General features: G+C 39.7%; 2 protein-coding genes across 11 annotated transcripts in view; one reads left to right on the forward strand and one right to left on the reverse strand.

Annotated features, from left to right (window-relative positions):
- LOC129727229 (SUN domain-containing ossification factor) overlaps window positions 1-5,972 on the forward strand; it is a 55,389-nt gene extending 49,417 nt beyond the window's left edge. For all 10 annotated transcript variants that reach the window (XM_055684816.1, XM_055684822.1, XM_055684820.1 and 7 more), the window contains one exon: window positions 3,319-5,972. In XM_055684816.1, coding sequence (XP_055540791.1) covers window positions 3,319-4,755 — 1,437 coding nt within the window. In that variant the 3' untranslated portion in view covers window positions 4,756-5,972. The remainder of the gene's footprint in view (window positions 1-3,318) is intronic.
- Window positions 4,930-8,563, reverse strand: LOC129727230 (eEF1A lysine and N-terminal methyltransferase homolog). Its single transcript, XM_055684827.1, has 5 exons — window positions 8,197-8,563; window positions 8,015-8,137; window positions 7,074-7,956; window positions 6,649-7,013; window positions 4,930-6,597 (listed from the first exon to the last, which is right to left on the reverse strand). Exons 1-5 carry the CDS (start codon window positions 8,286-8,288, stop codon window positions 6,045-6,047), a joined length of 2,016 nt encoding a protein of 671 aa, XP_055540802.1. The 5' UTR covers window positions 8,289-8,563; the 3' UTR covers window positions 4,930-6,044.
- Between the last annotated feature and the right edge of the window lie 11,128 nt (window positions 8,564-19,691).

A 19,691-nucleotide genomic window follows, 5' to 3' on the forward strand; every position in this document is an offset into this window, starting at 1 on the left:
AGACAACATTTTGGATTGTAATATGGCAACTTCCGGTTTCTGGAAAACAGCCGAAAATGGCCGATTTCCACCCAATATAATAATAGCCGTATCTAGAATAATACACAGGAGTTAAAATCGACCACAGATAGTATTTTAAATTCTAAGATGGCGATTTCCGGTTTCTGAAAACAGCAGAAAATGACCAAATACCACCCAATATGAGTTTTTCTTTAACCAGAATGCCGTCCAAAATCCAGAAATTGTCTCCAAATGCCATTATGAAATCCAAAATGGCGACTTCCGGTGTCGGAAAAACAGCGGCAAATGACCAAATACCACCCAATATGGGTATTTCCGGAACCGTAATGATGCACTGGAGCCACAAATCGACTTTAGACAACATTTTGAATTGTAAGATGGCAACTTCCGGTTTCTGGAAAACAGCCTGAAATGGACGATTCCCATTAAATATTAGTATTTCTGGAACCAGAAAAATGCACAGAAGCTGAAAATTGATCACAGACACAATCTTGAATTTTAAGATGGTGACTTCCGGTGTCTGGCAAACAGCCGGAAATGACCAAATACCATTCAATATGAATGTTTTCGGAACCAGAATTACGCCCAGATGACAGAAATTGATTTCACAGGCAATTTTAAAGTCCAAAATGACGACTTTCGGCTTCTGAAAAACAGTCCAAAGTGACCAAATATCACCCAATATGAGTTTTTCTTTAACCAGTATCCTAAATACCATTTTGAAATCCAAGATGGCGACTACCAGTTTGTGAAAAACAGCCTAAAATAAACGATTACTATCCAATATGAGTATCTCTGACACCAGAATGATGCAAGGAGCTAACAATTGACCTCAGGCACCATTTTGAATTGCTAAATGGCAACTTATAGGCAACAGTCGGAAATGACCGAATAATACTCAATATGGATATTTCTGTAAACGTGATGATGCATAGAAACCAAACATTGACCCTGGACACTATTTTGAATTTGAAGACGACCACTTTTAGTCTGGAAAACAACCAAAAATACCTCCCAATATGGGTATTTCCGGTGTCAGATTGATGCCAGAAAGTCTGCTGATAATGACAGAATACCACCCAATATGAATATATTCAGAATTAAGGCGATGTACAGAAGCCAAAAGACGGGGATGTTGTCATTTCGATAAAACCAATCATTTCAAACGATTTGTTATTCGACTTTGATCATATCCTATGGCCGATTCGTCGTGCATTTGCAGACTTTTAACACATCGCAAGGAATCAATAAATTTGGAACATTCAAATAGTACGATACCACATTTAAATTATGTTGAGGCCACATATATCGATCAAAGCAGGTATAGTTTTAAATAGTCTTTGAATTTCTTTTCTTTCCATGACTTTTGAGCCACATATCAAATTATTATGAAGTTTGTTATTTGTAAGTTTGAGAGATGACTCGTTTGTATGACACTAGTTATGTTCAAATAAGTCATGTAATCTTTGAGATAATTTACTTTCGTTGTTTTATTAACATTTTAATACATAACGGTTGCTCAAGTTCGTTTATAATCAAGTGAAATGGGAACGTGTAGGGCAGCCAAAGTTTGAAACCACGTGTTCAATTATAATTCATCAGTTAACCCTTAACTAGCCCGCTCATCTGATAATAATAATCAAATCGGTTGTGTAGTTTTTGAGATAATGAAGTTTCGTGATTTTCACAAGTCGGCACATTACAAATGAAGTTACAGTTCGATTACAGTAAAATTCAATAGGGTCTTCTGAGGCAGCTAGACCATTCATTTGACACTAATTTTGTGGAAATCGGGTCGGCCATCTCTGAGAAAAGTGAGTGAGTCCAAGTAGTCTTCGGAATATGTTCCTTTGCATAGCTGGATTTCACATTTTTAAACATAACAGGCAAAGTAATGATCCGATTGCAAAACAAATTTATTAGGGTCTCATGGGGCAATTAGACCTTCCATTTGACACTGATTTTATGAAAATCGGTACAGCCATCTCTGAGAAACATGAGTGAGATTAAACAGTCTTCAGAACACGTTTCTTTTCATAACTTTTGAACCACAAGTTCAATCTTTATGAAATTCAAAACTTAAGGGTTTTCTAGGTAGCCCGTTCTTTTGAGACCAATTTTGTTTAAATCGGTTGTGTATTTTCTGAGATATTGATGTTTCATGATTTTCACATTTTTCAACATAACCTCGAAATTAAAAATCCGATTACAATGAAATTCAAAAGGGTCTTATGGGGCAACAAGACCTTACATTTGCAATTAATTTCATGAAAATCGGTCCAGCCATCTCTGAGAAAAGTGAGTGAGAATAAAAATCTGCACATACACACACACACACACACACACACACACACACACACACATACAGAAAATGCTCAGCTCGTCGAGCTGAGTCGAGTGATATATGCCATTCGGCCCTTTGGAGCACTTTTATATCTTCGGTTTTGCAAGTGATTGCTATACCTTTCTAGGAGAAAGGCAAAAAGCGTTTTCACAGGGAACACATTAGTGTTTCCCAGTCTTGTGCTTCTGAAAATTCGAAATGGTGGCTCGAAATCGGCCGTTTGTGGCTTCAATACCGTTTCACCTTAATGCAAACGTTAGCAAGCGTCGTCGAATGGTGCGAGTGGGAAGGTCTATGTCCAATCTTTCTTTAATCGCCCGAATGGTCGTGCGTGAGTTTTCCTTTACTTGGTGAATGATAAGCGCGTTCGTTTTTGCATCAGTCTCCGGTCTTCTTCTCGGTCGATCGACTACGATGCTTTCAAATGAGCAGCTGCACCGCCCCACGGCTTACTTCTCAGCAATGTTTCGTTGAAACTCCTCAAGCTGAAAGTCATGCACAATCAAATTTCGGACTTTTGTTGAGATTTGTTTCCTATTATTTTCCAGATGCTTCTTCTGCGTCAAAAATACGTCACTACGCACGAAAACTTAACTAAACAGCAACGAAAATTATAATTGTGTCAGATGTAAACAACCCGCTGTCAAAACCAAGTGTCAAATGGCAAAATGGTCTACTAATTACCACCTTGTAGTATTGACTGAAATACCAGCTGGAAAAAAACTTTTAATATTGGCACACTTTGATTTCAAAAGCTCATTGAACGTTTGTAAAAGACTGAAATAATCAAAAATACAAAAATAATCACAACGTTTTTAGAACAATAGAACTTTTTTCAAGAAACATTAAGAGAGATACATATAGTATCATGGAAAATAGAAAATTACTCAGATATTATGTAGTTTTATAAAATATGAAAAATATTCAATTCAACGCTGTTTCCACTTTTCCAGGCCCTGGAGCGCAACATGAGCCTTTCGGGTCAGTATCTGGAGGAGCTGAGTCGTCGCTATCGCAAGCAGGTGGAAGAGCTGCACCAGTCACATGCCAAAACGTTGTCGGAAATCGAAGAGCAAAACCATCGAATTCGGGAAAGCGAGGATGCCCTCCGCCAGGAGAACGAACGCTTGCGACAGGAGTTTTCACTTTTTCGCGATAGTCTACTGAATTGGAGAACGCTGGCCGTTGCTGTAGGGACTATTGCCGTTACGCAGCTCCTGGTTTGTTGGATTGTGTTGCGTAGTTGTCGCAGGCAGATGGTGACCTCGCCAGATCGTGAAACAATTGACAGAGAGCTGGCACAGTTATCGACCAGCGGAAAACTTATTAGAGGAAAGTTATTGAGACGAAAATCGATCGATGGTGTGATAGGCGGTGCACAGCTTGGAGTGGGATCTTTGAAAAAGAAGCGTCCCAGTGAAGAAGCGCTCAATATCAGTGGTACGTACGAAAATTTGCTCATTGAGGATAACGGCAGGGGAGATGGTGTCAAATCGGATCGAAAAAGAAGCAGAAACAAACATAGGAAAACTTCCGTTCCAGCTGGCTTTGTTCAGCAAGTTGGTAGTGTTAGAACCAAACGAGCGAATTCAGCCGAACCACCAGAAGCCAAGCTGGCAGGTAAGCCAGATCTCGTACGTACTGAATCAGCTCCGGAACCGAGACGACTAACACCTGAGTTGAGTAAACCGGACGAACATAATCGCATCGATGAGTTACCCTTGCTGGAGGACAACGATGAGTTTATCATTCCAACTGCTTCGGATCTTTCGTACAACGAATTCATTCCAGACTCTACCTCTGAGCTGGTCAGTAGGACTAACGGAATGGGCTCTTCGACGTCATCGATTGACTCGAAGCCAGCCGGTAAGCCTGGCATAGGACGGCGCCTATCGTCGCCAGCTTTTTTCAAGTCCTCATTCCTTCGGTCGAGCCGAAGGTCATCCGGCAAAAAAATCACACCCAGCCAAAATCTGAGCAGTGCCAGTAGTAATACGAGTAGTAGTGGAAGCAGCAGTGTTAGAATCAATATGACCAATAATCATAACTCTGTCGCGGAAGACCCGTCGTCAGTGACGGACGTAAGCGGTCTGGAACCCGTCATTACCGTTAACAACAACAACAGCATCAACAAACGCCACAGCAGTGGTAATGAGTGGTACAAGCTGAAAAAGTCCTCTAGTCAAAATAGTAACAAATTCGGTAAGCGTAAAGCGAAATCCGAAAGTCCCGAGGTGCAAACCGTGGGGAATGGTTCTATCAACGGGACCGACTCGGAGCCGAAGCTGAAGATGTCGTCGTCGTTTAACGGTAGCACCAGTTCGAGTGAGAAAAAATTGACCGGAAATGGGGGCGGTAGCTTTCGACGGTTGCTCCGCAAGGTGTTCTAGTGGGGCGGCTGCTGCAGAATGGTTCCTTAAAACTCGATAGACTGACTGAAAAACAAAAAAAAAAAAAAAAACAGTAACCGTGAAAGTGTGTGTTTGTTGGGGCAGGGAGAGCTTTCTAAAAGCCAAGCATGAATGAATGGATGGCTGGGAGGATGAGTAGGTTATACTGCTATAAGGTTACACAATAAAATGTTCATTTTATTCGTACAATAGTTGTGTAGGAAAGTACCTATATATTCACACACATATTACACACACATATTGGAACCTAATTGAATTGTCTAATCAATCCTGTGACTGTTTCTACTGAAAGTTAGCTGTGGGCAAGTTTGGAGTCAAGGATGCTCAAAGCAGCATTTTTGATATATTGTAAATGTTTCGCATCGTACTTTACTGTTGTGAATGTGTGGGAAATATGTTTGTTCTTGTTCATAATAGTTGTAAAAATAATGCATTTGTTTCTTATTGTTTATTTATATTTTCTATGTTAATCGATTTTTGATGGTAAATTATAAATTATAAAAAAGAACGTTTTCTTCTTAGTCAAAATATCAAATACAAATTGTCATGACCAATAGAGGTTATTTGAAGTTTGAAGTTAGTGTATATATTTAGTGGCTAACATTGAATTTGCATGTTAAATAAGTGCTAAAAGGTTTTCTCGCGTAGCGGCAATGTTAACGTTTTTTTCAAGGCAGACAGATCCAACTGATAAAATAATCTGAAAACCATTTGATAAACGAAAAAAAAAAACATAAAACATGATCTCACCTGCTCAATCTGCTAGGAGAATTATGGAATTTTAGAGGGTTTAGAGTCAGTGTTGTTCAGTGTGAAAATCGGTCTTCTGCTTGGAGTATCCTTGAAACGAAACTGTCCACAGGCCGTTAATTAGAGCAACAAATATTGGATCGCTGTCAATGCTTTGTGTTACGAAGATAAAAAAAGTAATACCCAAATTAACATGTGTAGAAATTTCCAGCAAAAGTAGATTTAAAATTGCATGCAGTAAGCTGAAATATTAACCCATATGATGAGGCGAAAATGTTCAGCATAGTGAACCCTAAGTAAAGCAACGCATAGCATAATTGTTATCAATTTCAAAATTATCGTGTGAATTTCGAGTACGTGTTGAAGAAGGTATGATAATAAGTAAAACCCGTTTTTATGTACGCCTAGCAGTCGATATTATTGACGATAAGTAAATAGCTACTAACATTCGAATTTTTCAGGCAGTTTCGTTAGTAGAACGTAAAAAGAATCTTTCCTTAGAAGTAGTCATTATTTATTCAGAGTTTCAACCCTTGCATAAACTCCGGCAAATCGACAAGGTCCACTCTACTCAGTTTGGCTTTTTTGGCCAAACTATTCAAGCCCTCCGCGGATTGTTTCATTGCTCTTTGCCACTTTTCGGCACAATCGAGTGCCGCGCTATCGGCGCAGTAGAAAATTTCGTTCACATCTTCCTCTAATTTGTAGGACAGTACGTACTTAAAGGTTTGTTTCAATTTCTCCACGACCTGCTGGCGCAGGGAATCATCCCGGCAGACTAAATTCAGAACGAATATGCCTGTGCCCTTCAAAAGCTGGCTCACGTTTGCTAGTACGGCTTGCTCGAGAAAGGCCTCCGGTGGACAGCTCATACCCTGACTGGAGTCTTTGCTATCCACGTCGAACAAAATGGCGCGGAAGTGTTTACTAGCGCCTTGGGCGCATTCTGTCAAATAATCGATTCCGTCCTTGATTTCCACCTTCAATCGGTCGTCTGGCGTCAGACCAAAGTATTGAGTGGCCACTGACAGCATCTCCGAATCAATTTCCACTGCCACTAAATTTATGTTTCTGAAATTAAGAATCATTAAAACTTGTGGTAGTTGTTTTAGGGAACCTTACTTAAGACACTGACGAATAAATGTACAGAGACCGCCTCCACCAAGTCCAATAATCATCACATCTTTTGCAGCTGCGGCTGCATCTAAGCTGATCGCTAAATGGACACCAATTGTCATGTACAGATGATGCTGGCACGCTAAATAACCAGGATCGATCACCTTCTCCAGTTTGCTCTTTTGCTTTTTCACCTTGACCATTGCCTCCGATTGAACCACAGACTGATTATTGAGAAAAACCAACCGTCGAAGAAGTCGGTTATCATTCCCTAGAACTTCTTCCACTATGTAAGCACCCGAAATCGCACTGTGGCCGCTGAATATTGTCTCTCGTTGTCCTACATCTGAACCCAGGGAAAGATAGGGAATCTAACGAAATAATATTTACATATTCAGTTGTCTATTCTGTAATTGCTATAAAAAACTCACCTGTACTCGCAGTCCGGCCGGAGCGAGCGATTTAACACTTTCACTCAGCTCTTCCTTAACGGCATCCAAACTATCATAGCTCTGGCCTCGATGCATGGAAACAATCGCCAACCGATCGTGCCCGGCGGATGTCAGCAATTTGTGACGCCCCTTGGGCGTCGAAAATAACCATTCCGTCTCTCGTCCTTGAGGAACAATGAAAGCGGCGTACTTACCGTTACCGCGTACCGGTTTCTGGTCTAGCACGTGTATCGTGAATCGAGCGTCGCTTTGACCCGGTTTATGAAGATCGAGGCACACCTCGTTGAACCCGGCTATGCTGCCCCGCACCAACCCATTGCAAACCATCGCCGCCTTTTGAGCAGCCACTATCGAAAGGGTAATTTCTTCCGGCTTCTGGACGCGCTGTATCTCCTCCCCCGCCATACAAAGTTCCAGCACCTTGAGAGGCAACTTTTTAAACTTAGTGGCTACCACCACGAAAACCGGCATGGATGATCCATCGCCATTTCCGTCGGCTGTTTTCTGCTCGGCTTCAAGGCAGCGTATCACCCGAAACACAAATTCGTTCTCAGGAAAATAGCTTAACAGCTCCCTTAAAATATGCTCCTGTAGCAGGGAAATGCATACGTAACGACCTCCAACACGTAGCACACGAGATATCTCAAAAAAGTACTTTCGAACCGTCGTTACCGTGGCATCCGATTCATCCGTAAACAAAGCATCCAGTGTACCTTTATCCAACACAACGGAATACTTGCTATCGGAGAAGTTCATCGCAGTGGCGTCCATGTGGTACCATAGCATTTCCGGACGTGACAGCCTGTTTGCTTCCTGCATCTGCTTAATGACAACTTCGGAGATGTCGATGTTAGTAATTTGTCTGAAAATGGCACAAAATTTTAGCGAATGTTTGACTGAACCGTTTTTTCGTTACGCACTTGAACCCAACATCGTACAAATCCTGGCTGAGGGTAGAGTTTCCACAACCAACAATCAGAATTTCGTCCTTCGGTTTCACATACTTGTGCAGTTGGCCACACAGTTCCGGATATTCACCGTACCTTAAATTGAGACATTTTCAATTGTTTATTCACACAAGAAATGTTACGCAGATACACACCATTCGAAAGCTTTTTTACCACGCTTCTTGAAGAAATTGTTCCAATACTCGGTTGTACCAAAATCGGTGGTTGTTTTGGGAAGTAAATTCATTCCTGGTATGGTTTATTTATTATTTTGTGAAAGAAAATTAATTACAGTGAAAATTTTATAGTCATCCAGCTGATGCCGCAAGCATGCGACAACTAAAATTTAAACATTCTGCTTTCTGCGCTTTCTGTGTTGGCTGTCAAAATACTTTCAAAAAGCAGTGTGAGAAACGTCAGCCAGTGGACTGCTAGTGAGTGCAGGGTTGCAGCGTGAATCTTCTACAACACGAATTATTGGTAACGTGCCCGATTTTTGATATAAAAATATTATTGTCTGTTTCTTTTAAAACAAAACGCTGTATGAACTGCATGGCGACGATTTCGGCGATGAATTATGTGCGTTCTTCTTCTTCTTCTTCTTGTTTCTGCTTTAAGCCAACTCCTGTCAGCTTCAAAAATAGGGCTAGTAACTTAGACTATATGCCCTGTTATTCCTTTTAACGTCACTGTGGACTCTTTCAAGTTTATAGTTCCATTTTAATTTCTTTTAGGAATAATATAACTTCTTTGTATAGGCAAATATTGTTAGTTTTAAATAAATCTGTTAGTTTTTTAAACTTTCCATCTAAGCTAAATTTTGAACGAATTGATTTGTATTGCGGACATATCAGTATGATGTGCTCCGCTGTTTCAATTTGAGCACAGACATTACAATTGGGATCATCAATAATTTTCATTTTCGCTAGCCATTTTGACGTTGACTAACGTCTATATCGAAGTTAGGCCCCTGAATTTGAAAATCTAGTAATTCAACCAGGGAAAACCAGAGAAAAGTGGTCAGGTTTTGAGCGCTTATTTTGCAGTCATCTATAATCAGGTTTTCGAGGTTTTGGCATCAATCGATCAGAAATTCTTTTACGGTTAAATTTATGTAACAACAACAAACTATTGTTTGAGATACACTATTGAAAAATTGGTAATTAATATCGATTGTCTAAATCATACCGCGCAGCCAATCACTACCTCTCTTCCCAAGCACAGTCGACACTAACGGATACAATCGATCTGACTTTGTTGTTATTGTTGTTGTCACTTTCTGTTTCCGATGTTTATGCTGCTGCTAGCGGAAAAAACCTTGCAAATATGCATCTTTTTGTTGGTGTTAATTTTACGACAGCGGCCGGCGCCCCATCATTCTGATTCCAAAACCGCACCAGTGACATGCGGACGTTAGGTGATAGCAGCTGAAAGGAGGAAATACAAAATAGTACCGGTCATCTCGTGCCGGTTTCACCCGTAATGCTGGTGGCTTCAGTAGTAAATGGCTACTGCAAAATACTTAAATGGCTGGAATTCTGGACGGACTAACCAGGAAACTATAATCGGCAACTGGCACCTTTTGGTGCCTCGAAATTTTGTTACAGAAGCGGCAAATTGAATTTTCTGTTTTACCAAATGCTGCTGCTAGCGGAAAAAACCTTGCAGAAATGCATGTTTGTGTTGGTGTTAATATTATGACAGCGGCCGGCGCAGCTTTCAAGAAACATTTGTCTCTACCATTCCATCATCTATGTAGCCCCTCCCTTTTTCTAATTATGTGACGAAGCCTTGGTATAAAACGTATCGTTCGAACATTTCACCCCATCAGTTTCATTATTAAACCGTACCGGGTACATACGGACGCTCGGTGTTAGCAGCTAAAAGGAGGAAAAACAAAATAGTACCGGTCATCTCGTGCCGGTTTGACCCGTGATGCTGGTGGCTACTGCAAAGTACTAAAATGGCTGGAATTCTGGACGGAAACCAGTAAACAAGAAATCGGCAACTGGCACCTTTTGGTGCCTCGCAGTTTTATAATAGAAGCGGTTAGTTGAATTTTATGTTTTACAATTGCTGCTGCTAGCGGAAAAAACCTTGCAAAAATGCATGTTTATGTTGATGTTAATTTCACGACAGCGCCAGGATGTTAGCAGCTGAAAGGAGGAAAGACAAAATAGTACCGGTCATCTCGTGCCGGTTTCACCCGTTATGCTGGTGGCTGTTAGTAATAAATGGCTACTGCAAAATACTAAAATGGCTGGAATTCTGGACGAGAATAATCGGAAACTGGTACCTTTTGGAGCCTCGAAATTTTGTTACAGAAGTTTTGTAAAAGAAGCGTTGTAATTCCCTTTACTATTTGCTTCAATGGAATATTTTTTTTTTTAAGAATACGGTAGTCAACGTCATGCGGTCGTGTCTTGAATACCACCCTCCTACTTTTTTTCGAGTAATCATGTCCTGCCATAATACGATTCAGAAGTTCCACTTCCTTTGCTTTAAGATCTTTTCTCTTAAACCAAGGTTGTTTTTTGAATGTCGATTGTATATCGTAGTATGTTCTTCCTTTTTCTTGTGAATACGCTTCATACCATTGTGAAGCTTTCCTCTCTATTTATTTCTTTATATACATTTGCACGTCTTTAACCAGTAGATGGTTATTTATTGTTGTTTGAGAAGTTTGTCCACATTTTGCGAGGTGGTCGGCGATTTCGTTTCTTGTTATCTGGACGTGACTGGGAATCCACTGAATTATAATATATCTTTTCCAACATAGTTCAAGTATTTCCGTCAATGTTTTTTCTCCGGTTCTCGTTTCTTGTGCGTTTTCTAGCATTGTACATGCTGATTTTGAGTCTGTGTATATTACGTATCCTTCTAAATTATGCGTGTTTGAGTGCCAAGTGTATAGCGACTAACTCTGCGGATGTTATACTAGTTTCCCGTAGTAATCTTGCTGAAAGCTTACAATAACTGTTTTCTTTGTAAACTCCAACACTGCAAGTTGAGCTAACTTTTGAGGCATCCGTGAATATTCTACCTTTGTTATGGTATTTGCCGTTCATTGCCCAAAGTGCCGCTTGTTTCATTTTCATTGGGATTGTCTGCTTTTTTGCTGTGTCCAGGAGATCCAAACATGTATTGATGTCTGCCCTGATTATTCCGTTGAGCGTGACGAGTGGGTATAGATTTTGAAAGATGTCCTTATTATCCCAGTATACTATTTCTTGGTAAGTATATTTCTCACCAAACATGTGAAAAGGGCTCATGTGCCATTTGTAAACAAGCCAAATTTTCATGGGCTCTACTACGGGGGGGCTGAAGCCCCCCTGGAACGTGTTTAGCCCCCCTAGAATTTCCCAGAGAATGATTGTATTCAATATATATACATTCCATACTACTTATCAGAGCATCAAAATCCACACAAATTGAGATGTCGTCATTCATTGGCTAAGAACTAGTTCTGCACCCAGGATCGATTCTCAACCCTTGCTCTCTTTCTCACCTTACCAGTCAGACGAGAGCTGTAGTAACTCGTGCTGTATCAAGTAGTCGCCAGTTTACTCGGTTTTGGGCTGTGTTTCACCAGTTCCCCAGACGTCTCATCACTCGTAAGTCTCTTTCGATCTGGTCGAGCCATCATGCACGCTGCGCCCCTTAATTTCTTGTGCCGGTAGGGTTGCTGAAGAGAAGTGATTTCACATGGTTGTCGTCCGGCATTCTTACGATGTGACCGGCCCACCGCAACCTAATGTCTTTCGCCAGGTGTGCAATGGGGTTCTCTCCAAGCAGCGCTTGTAGCTCATGGTTCATGCGCTGTAGCCATTATCCGTCGTCCGCTTGTGCTCCGCCGTAGATAGTCACCTTCTGTTCGCCGATAGGCACCTTCTGTTCGAAAATATCAAAAAGACTTCCGTAGAGGACTACCGGTTATCAGGGTTTTGTAGTTTTTTGTATCGAAGTGGTCATGTCCGATCATCACCGTGATTGGTGCGTACGTTTGTAATGTCTGAGAAGAACGGGCCGTCGTTGAGAACGTGGTCAATTTGTTTTGCTGTACGTTAGTCGAGGTAAGAAGGGACTTTGTAGTGCTAATCCGCGGCTGTGCGGGCCGAGAACCGGCTTATATAAGTCTATTCTTCCGTTCATGTCCCCAACGACGATCTTGATATCTCTACGCGAGCAGCTATCGTAGAGTTTTTCCAGCTGTGCGTAGAACGCTTCTTTCCCTGTATCAGGTCTTCCTTCGTGAGGGCAGTGCACATTGGGAATAGTGTAGTTGTGGAACCGGCCTTTTATTCTCAACAAACACAACCTGTCGCTGATTGCCTGCCGCTTTGGTGGTACTGTGCCTTGCGGCCACAAATCCACCGTACCTTCTCTCCTTTCAGGCAAAGCTCCTGGAGCGCAACGATGTCGAAGTGGCGGGGTTCTAGCTGATCCAGCAGAATCCGGTCGACATCCGGGTCATTAGGCGATCTACTGTTACATGTACTGAGCTTCTAATCGTCGTCCTTATTTCGTCGGCTGGGTCATTGCCGATTGTTCCGGTTCGTTTTGAATTCTTGATTCTCCGTAGTATGTTTATTTCAGTATGCTAGTATGCTAGTGCTAGCATAGTTCAGTATACCCCTAGCCTGTGGGCTAGACGCGCAGACAACCTGCTCTCTAAGGAGAACAACTACCCCACCGGTTCACCGGTTTTTCCTTGGTTGCTCGTATCCCAGTCGGTACCACGTGGAGGTAGGAATAGGGCATTATGCCTTGAACCACAGTGGGGTCTATTTTATTCTAACTAGTACGGGTGAACTGTTAAAAAGCACTGCCCAGCCGTTTACCAAATCTAGCTCTCCTCAATATCGAATCATTGTTGCTGAAAGAGCTTGGCGTTGACGATGTGTTCAAGATATTCAGTACATCTTCGGAGATTCTATCCCGAAGTGATTTTTTCTGCTTTTACGATACTATTTTAAGCGTCATTAAAAAAGCATATTCAAACTCTTTTTTCCCTTTTTTAAAATGACATACATGAAAACTAGCCCCCCCCTAAAAAATTTTCCTTAGTTGCGCCCATGCAAATTTTCTCATTTTGTGATTAATACAAGCGTAATCTATCCCTACAAATAAGATTTGTTGATAAAAGAAGTTGTTTTCAATCAGCAAATCTTATTGTATGGGCAGATTAAGCTTGTTTTTGTCGAAAAACGTGAAATTGTGGCTTGTTTACATATGGCACATGGGCCCTTTTCACATATTTGGCGAGATTTATCTAGATTATCACAGTTATCTGGAATCCTTACATTTTCAAGTTGTTTCTTTACTTCGCTATTTCTGGAAAAATGTCTCGTTATTTCTCGTTGTGTTACATACTTGATCCGGAGATCTAATGGTTCTTGTCCGCTTAATGCAGCCAGTGTATTCAAAGGTGTTGTTTTTGTTGCGCCTGTCACTTTTCTTAAACAATGGTTGTTTAAGATGTACAGCTTGTTACGGTTGCTTGCTCTCGCATTATTGTACACCGAGCTACCATACTCAATTACACTTCTGCATAGTGCTACATGTATTTTAATCAGGGTATCCGGATGTGCTCCGCTTTTCACACCGTTCAGTATCTTAAGCATATTTAGTCTTTCTTGCACTTTCATCTGCGTGGTTGTTATGTGTGCACCGAAACCAGCGTTGCCAGGCCATTTTTTAAAAAATCTGGAAAAGGCAAAATAAAAATCTGGAAAAAATCTGGCAGTCATTTCGTGGGGTGAAAGGTTAATTTTTCGGATAAAAGTCTTGGTGTACGCAAAATTTGAGGTGACAAAATTGCAAAATTTCGCGCCAAAATTGAAGTGATGACCTTTTTGCGGAACAGAGAAAATAAAATCTGGATAAAATCTGGATCATCCATGAAAAATCTGGATAATTTGACATCAAAGCTGTTTACCTGGATACATGTCCAAAAATCTGGATAATCCAGCTAAATCTGGATACCTGGCAACGCTGACCGAAACTAAGGTATCGATCAAAAACTACCCCGAGGTACTTGTGATTTCTAACCGTTTCTATTGTTGTTCCATTGATTGTTATGTCAAGTTTTTTGTCGTTATTTTAAAACAGAATCGCTTTCGTTTTGTCAGGATTTATTTCGAAATTTAATCTATTTGCAGTATCACTAAACTTGTCCATATATGATTGAGCTTTTTCGTTCAATGCTGCTAAATTTTTTTCACGTATCAAAACGCCAAAATCTTCTGCGAATTGTACAAGGACGACGTCTTCTTGATCATTATCGTGAAGTTCAGTCGTATAGATGTTGAACAGTGTTGGTGATAGAACATCTCCTTGGGGTTACCCATCTTGAATCGTCCGATCAATTGTTTTGTGCCGCAGATGCATCACTATTTCTCTGTTTCGCAAAAACGAGCTTATCCACTATTGTATGTCGTATGATACCCCGATATCCTGCATTTTTTTCTAATTTCTCGGTTCGAACAGCATTAAATGCATTAGAAAGGTCTATACATATTAATGCTGTGACGTAATTGTCGCGTTTATTTTGTTTAATCCAATTACACACAAATGATATGCAAGTTGTTGTAGAGGTACCTTTTCTAAATCCGAAAGATTTATCTGGGAGGATTTGTTTTGCTCTCAGGAATTTTTGAAGACGTTCTAGGACTACGGTGTTTACAATTTTTGTGATTGTTGGGACAAGTGAAATTGGTCGTTTGCCTTCTGCAGTGTTTTGGTTCCTATTCGGTTTTGGAATAGCAACCACTTTAATTGTTTTTAGGGCATCGTTGATAGATCCTCTCCTCCACATTGTGTTAACATCGTCGATAATATTAGTTGTTACTTCTTTACTTAACTGTCTTAACAGTTCGTATGTCAACTTGTCTTCTCCTGGTGCTGATGTTTTTTTTTGCCAGTGCATTTTGCCAATTCTGCATGTTTAGTAAATTCTCTGTCGTTGTCTCCGTAGGCCATCTATGTTGGATGTACTGTTGCGGATTATGCTTACCAAAATGCGTATCTAGAAACCCTTCGGCCATTTCTTCATTGTCGAACATTATATTGTTTTCTTTTTTGAATATACGTTTTCCTGTCAAACGTCCGATTTTCATCCATAGTTCTTTAGATGATGTAAACGGTCCTACTTCGTCTGGAAATTCTTCTAATTTTTTCTTAACTTCCTCTCTTTTCCTTCTCAAAAATATCGCTGCTTTTCGTTTGTACTCTAGTAGGTTTTGTAAACTTGAGACCTGATTAAATTTATTCCTCGCTGTATTTTTCTCTTTCCACGCCTCCTCGACAACCTTTGACCACCAGAATTTTGGGGTCTTGGTGTTTTTCTTTCTGCTATTTTTAAAAATCCGTTTCATACCGTTTGTTAAGTCTTCTACGTTCTTAACTCGTGAGGGATCCAGCTGTGCCATTTGATCATTAATGATTTTTTTATCAAAGAAGTAAGCTGTCTTCTGTTGGTTGTATCCCTTCCAGCAGATGTTAATTCCCATATGTTGACTACCTATTCCATAGTCAAGCACCGTCCATTCGAAATCGCTATATATTTCTGCCGAGCATAATGTTAGGTCAATTGCTGAAGGTGTCATATTCGTTTGCAGTGGTATGTACGTATTTGAACCGTCATGTAGGATTAAAAAATTATTAAAAATTAAAAAAAAATATATTTTATAATAAACAATTACGTCCATTAATATCACCCCTTTTCTATTACATCGTCCGCCGCCCCATGTGAAATGGTGCGCGTTGAAATCGCCACCAATCAGTACTTTTCTGTATCCCTTAACAGCTGCGAAAATTTTTCTAGTATCTTTCTCGTAATCAGTTACCGTGATACTCGGGCTCATATAAATTGCTGCAATCACCAATTTCAAGTGTATAATTTCTATCGCCACTACTTGTGTAAGACGTGATACATTTGGCAATGATATGATGTTATAATTCATATTATTCTCAAGCATGATTCCTACGCCTCCATAATTGTCGTCCCTCGAACATGGGATAAAGTGGTAACTTGCAATTTTGTATGTGTTAAAATTTTCTAACCATTGTTGAGTCCAGGTTTCCGATAGTAGAGCTGTGTCAAATTGATTTCCTGTTAGAAGTCTGTGTAACTCGCTTTTATTTTTAGATAAACTTTGTATATTTGCTTGAAAAATTCTTAATTTTTTACAATCCATTGCAAAGTTATGGTGATTCGAAGCTTTGATTTGTATTTAACACTACCGAATCTGCAAGTTTTCTTGTGCATGTATTAAATATATCTTTAATATCATCTCTTGATCCGAGTATATTAATAAAATCTGTATAAAATGACATCATAGATTCCTTTTGTGTCCTATTCGCAATTTCTTGAGCTTGTTTTAGTTTTGCCTCCCATTGCTCTTTCTCCGTTACACGATGTGGATTATTTAATCCGGTTTTTGTTGTGTTAGGTACTGTTTCGTTTCGTAATAATTCATTTTTTCGCAGCGAAGATGTTTCTGCTAAGTTTGTCAGAGGTAATTCTGTGCGAATTCTTTTTACGCCTGGGTTAGGTGGTTTGTTTGTGTATGTGCATCTAGTTGCTGGTTTGTTTGGATTACGGTCTTCATTTGATTTCCTCCATTGCTCTCTTAACGGGTTTTTCCATGTGAAATTACCTTCAGTAATTGTAGCGAAGCTCTCTACCACGCTGGGATACTCTTGTGCGTTACGTAGCGGTTCGTAAACGTTTTGACTGGTTATAGGAAAATGTTCCTTTGCTTCCACATAGGTTGAATTCTTCTTAGCCATCAGGAATTTGATATTCTGTTGCCGTTTTCTTTCAGGGCAGTTTTCGTCTGTTGATCTATGTTTTTTGCTTCTGCAATGTATGCATTTCATTTCATTCTGACAATTCTGATATTCTGCCATGGTTTCGTGTCGTAATGTATATTTGTCACATCTTTTTCCCCCTCTACAGGTTATTATCAGACGATTTAACGGTATCAACGTTATTATCAGACGATTTAACGGTATCCTTTCTCCGTCCACCATTTTTGTCATTCTTGTTATATCTACAACTGGCACTTCGCACTCCACATCTGCTTTGATTTCATCTACGTCGATATTTACTGGTACTCCTGATATAACACCGGTGACGCAAACCAAATGTTTAGGTACATAAGCTTTATAAATTCCTTCCTCGCTATTGATCATTTCCACTAATGAGTTGGCTTTTTTGTAGCTTCGCATAAAAACCATGATTTTGTGTTGTCCAACGTACTTCATGTCCGTGATGTAATTTTTATAGTCTCCCATACCTCTCAGCATGGACCCAAGCGAGAATGTATTGATTTTCGCCATTGCATTGCTGTTGCATAATTCAAAATAAATCCTATATGGGGCGCCATCTACATTGCTGTAGGTGAAGCACGTGTTTCTAACTGTATTATCATTTTTCACTTGTGATGTCGTTCCTCTCTCTGTTTCAAGTGGATCCGGAGGATCCGTATCCGCTTGCATTTTGCACGTGCTATAGGTTTACACTTTTCAATATGGCGTCCTTTCGCTCAAATTTATGTTTTATTTATTTTTTATCACTTTTCTCACTTCTTTTTTCTTCTCAGGTAATCACTATTACTGTGTCTTGGTTTTCAGACGAATATTAAATTGCTTTTTCAAAAAAGGTGTTGAATTCCGCTTACAACCGATTCATTCACGCTCCGATTTTCACTTAACACGTTGTCGTAACGATGGTCGAAATACGAATGTGTATGTGCGTTTTGTTTTAAAAGAAACAGATAATAATAAAATTGAAAGAAAACGTTTGTCATGTTCACAGTTATTTGTAGGAAATTCAAATATTTATGCAGTTCAAAGCATTTTTCGACAATAATTACATTATCATATCATATATATCATTATGGTTTTACCACAGTTTTACTGAATGTTTTCTTGTAATACACGCAAACGTGATTTAATAAAAAATATTTCATTGCTCTTTGAAAAACCAATCCATTAAATGACAGTTCTCTCATGTACCAACTGTCGTTCAATAGATTACTGGGTGTTTTTCATTAGGGTGGGACAAAAAATAAGTACTAGCTCCAATGCACTTTTCGTGTTCCTTATGGGTCCTGTAACAACTGCGTAACTTTTCAGATCGATCGGTGGAACCCCTGATTTGCGCCCGATTTTTAAAGTTTCCATACGATTTTATATGGGAAAATCCACTTTTTCAAAACTTATCCTCTAGAAATTTCCCGTTGGCTCCTAAAAATATACCAATACATGATATTTGTAGGAAATTTTCCTGGGAATAATTCTTCTGAAGACTGTAAGGCGCTACAAAATTTGTAGAAAGAGTTATTCACCTTAAACTGATCGAATGTCTGACGAACGGCTCAACATTGAATTTTTCCAGCAACACTGCTGCAGCATGCTGCTGTTGCAAACTCAACAACGTGATGAGAAACAGTTTCGCGTAGAATTAAGCTTGAAAGCGTGATTTTTCGCTCATAGAATCTTCGGAGAAAATGCTTAGAATATCAATCCCTATATTTTGATAGTATTCGTTGTGTGATTCATACCCCTAAAAGTGAGAAATCAGCTTTCTAAACACCCCTACGTAGTGAAAAACATTTTCGTGTGGGATTAAGCTTGAAGGTATGATATTCTGCTCACGTTATCTTCATTATCGGAGAGCTTGCTAAAAATATTAATTATAAAGTTTTAATGTAGATTGATTACCCCCCCTAAAAGAGGGAAGTAAACTTTCTAAACACCCACCTCGTGTGACAACTTGGGTTCTGGTGCCAATTCAATAGATCATACCCTGGTGTCTTTCAGAAAGGAGTTTGGTAGATACATAGCTACAATTTGCGCAGATACATGGCCAGCTGGTCACTACGAACCAATGAGGTATACACAGGTGAGGAAGAAGAAGACATTCGTCTGTTCTAGTAGCGAAAAAAGGTAAACAGAAGCAAAAAAAAACTTAAGAAGGCAAAACAACTTGAGAATGCTAAAGTCTCAGTAAAGGCTGATAACATTCAGAAAAACTCTACACTTTCTAACTTTGTAACGAAGGCAACGAAACGATTTTTCGAAATCATGAAAATCTCAACGGACTTTCTTAAAGAAAAACCTGAAAAATGGCAATCAAATAAACAATATCTGGAAGCACAAGAACGCGTGAAGGCAATTGCAGTAGTGAATGATTTTGCAGAAAGAGCCGTGAAGCTTGTCAGCGACTACAACAACAAAATAACAAAAGATCCCGATCAACAGAATTATTTGCTACAAGTTGTCGAATCCCACAGACAACAAAAGCCTCTGAAATATTGAAAGGTGATAACCTTTTTTGTTGAATTTTTGTATATGTTTTAATCAATATACATTGCAATAATTATCAGTAATAAAAAATTAAGTTGGAGCCAAAGATGTTTCCATTTTCAACAGACAGCGGTTTGCAATCAACACGGGGAGCTAAAGAAAAACTTTGAAAACCTACCCTTTTCCAGTTGTTTCGGATCTTTCAGCGGCCCACCATGGTGCCCGCTCAACCAACATCCCGCCCAAAGATCAATACTCTCTTTTTCTCTTTTTCAATAGACTTCATTTACCGTGGTTCGTAGTGACCTGCTAGCCATGTATCTGCACAAATTGT

The sequence above is a fragment of the Wyeomyia smithii genome, chromosome 3, assembly GCF_029784165.1.
Source record: "Wyeomyia smithii strain HCP4-BCI-WySm-NY-G18 chromosome 3, ASM2978416v1, whole genome shotgun sequence".
Taxonomy (NCBI): Eukaryota; Metazoa; Arthropoda; class Insecta; order Diptera; family Culicidae; genus Wyeomyia; species Wyeomyia smithii.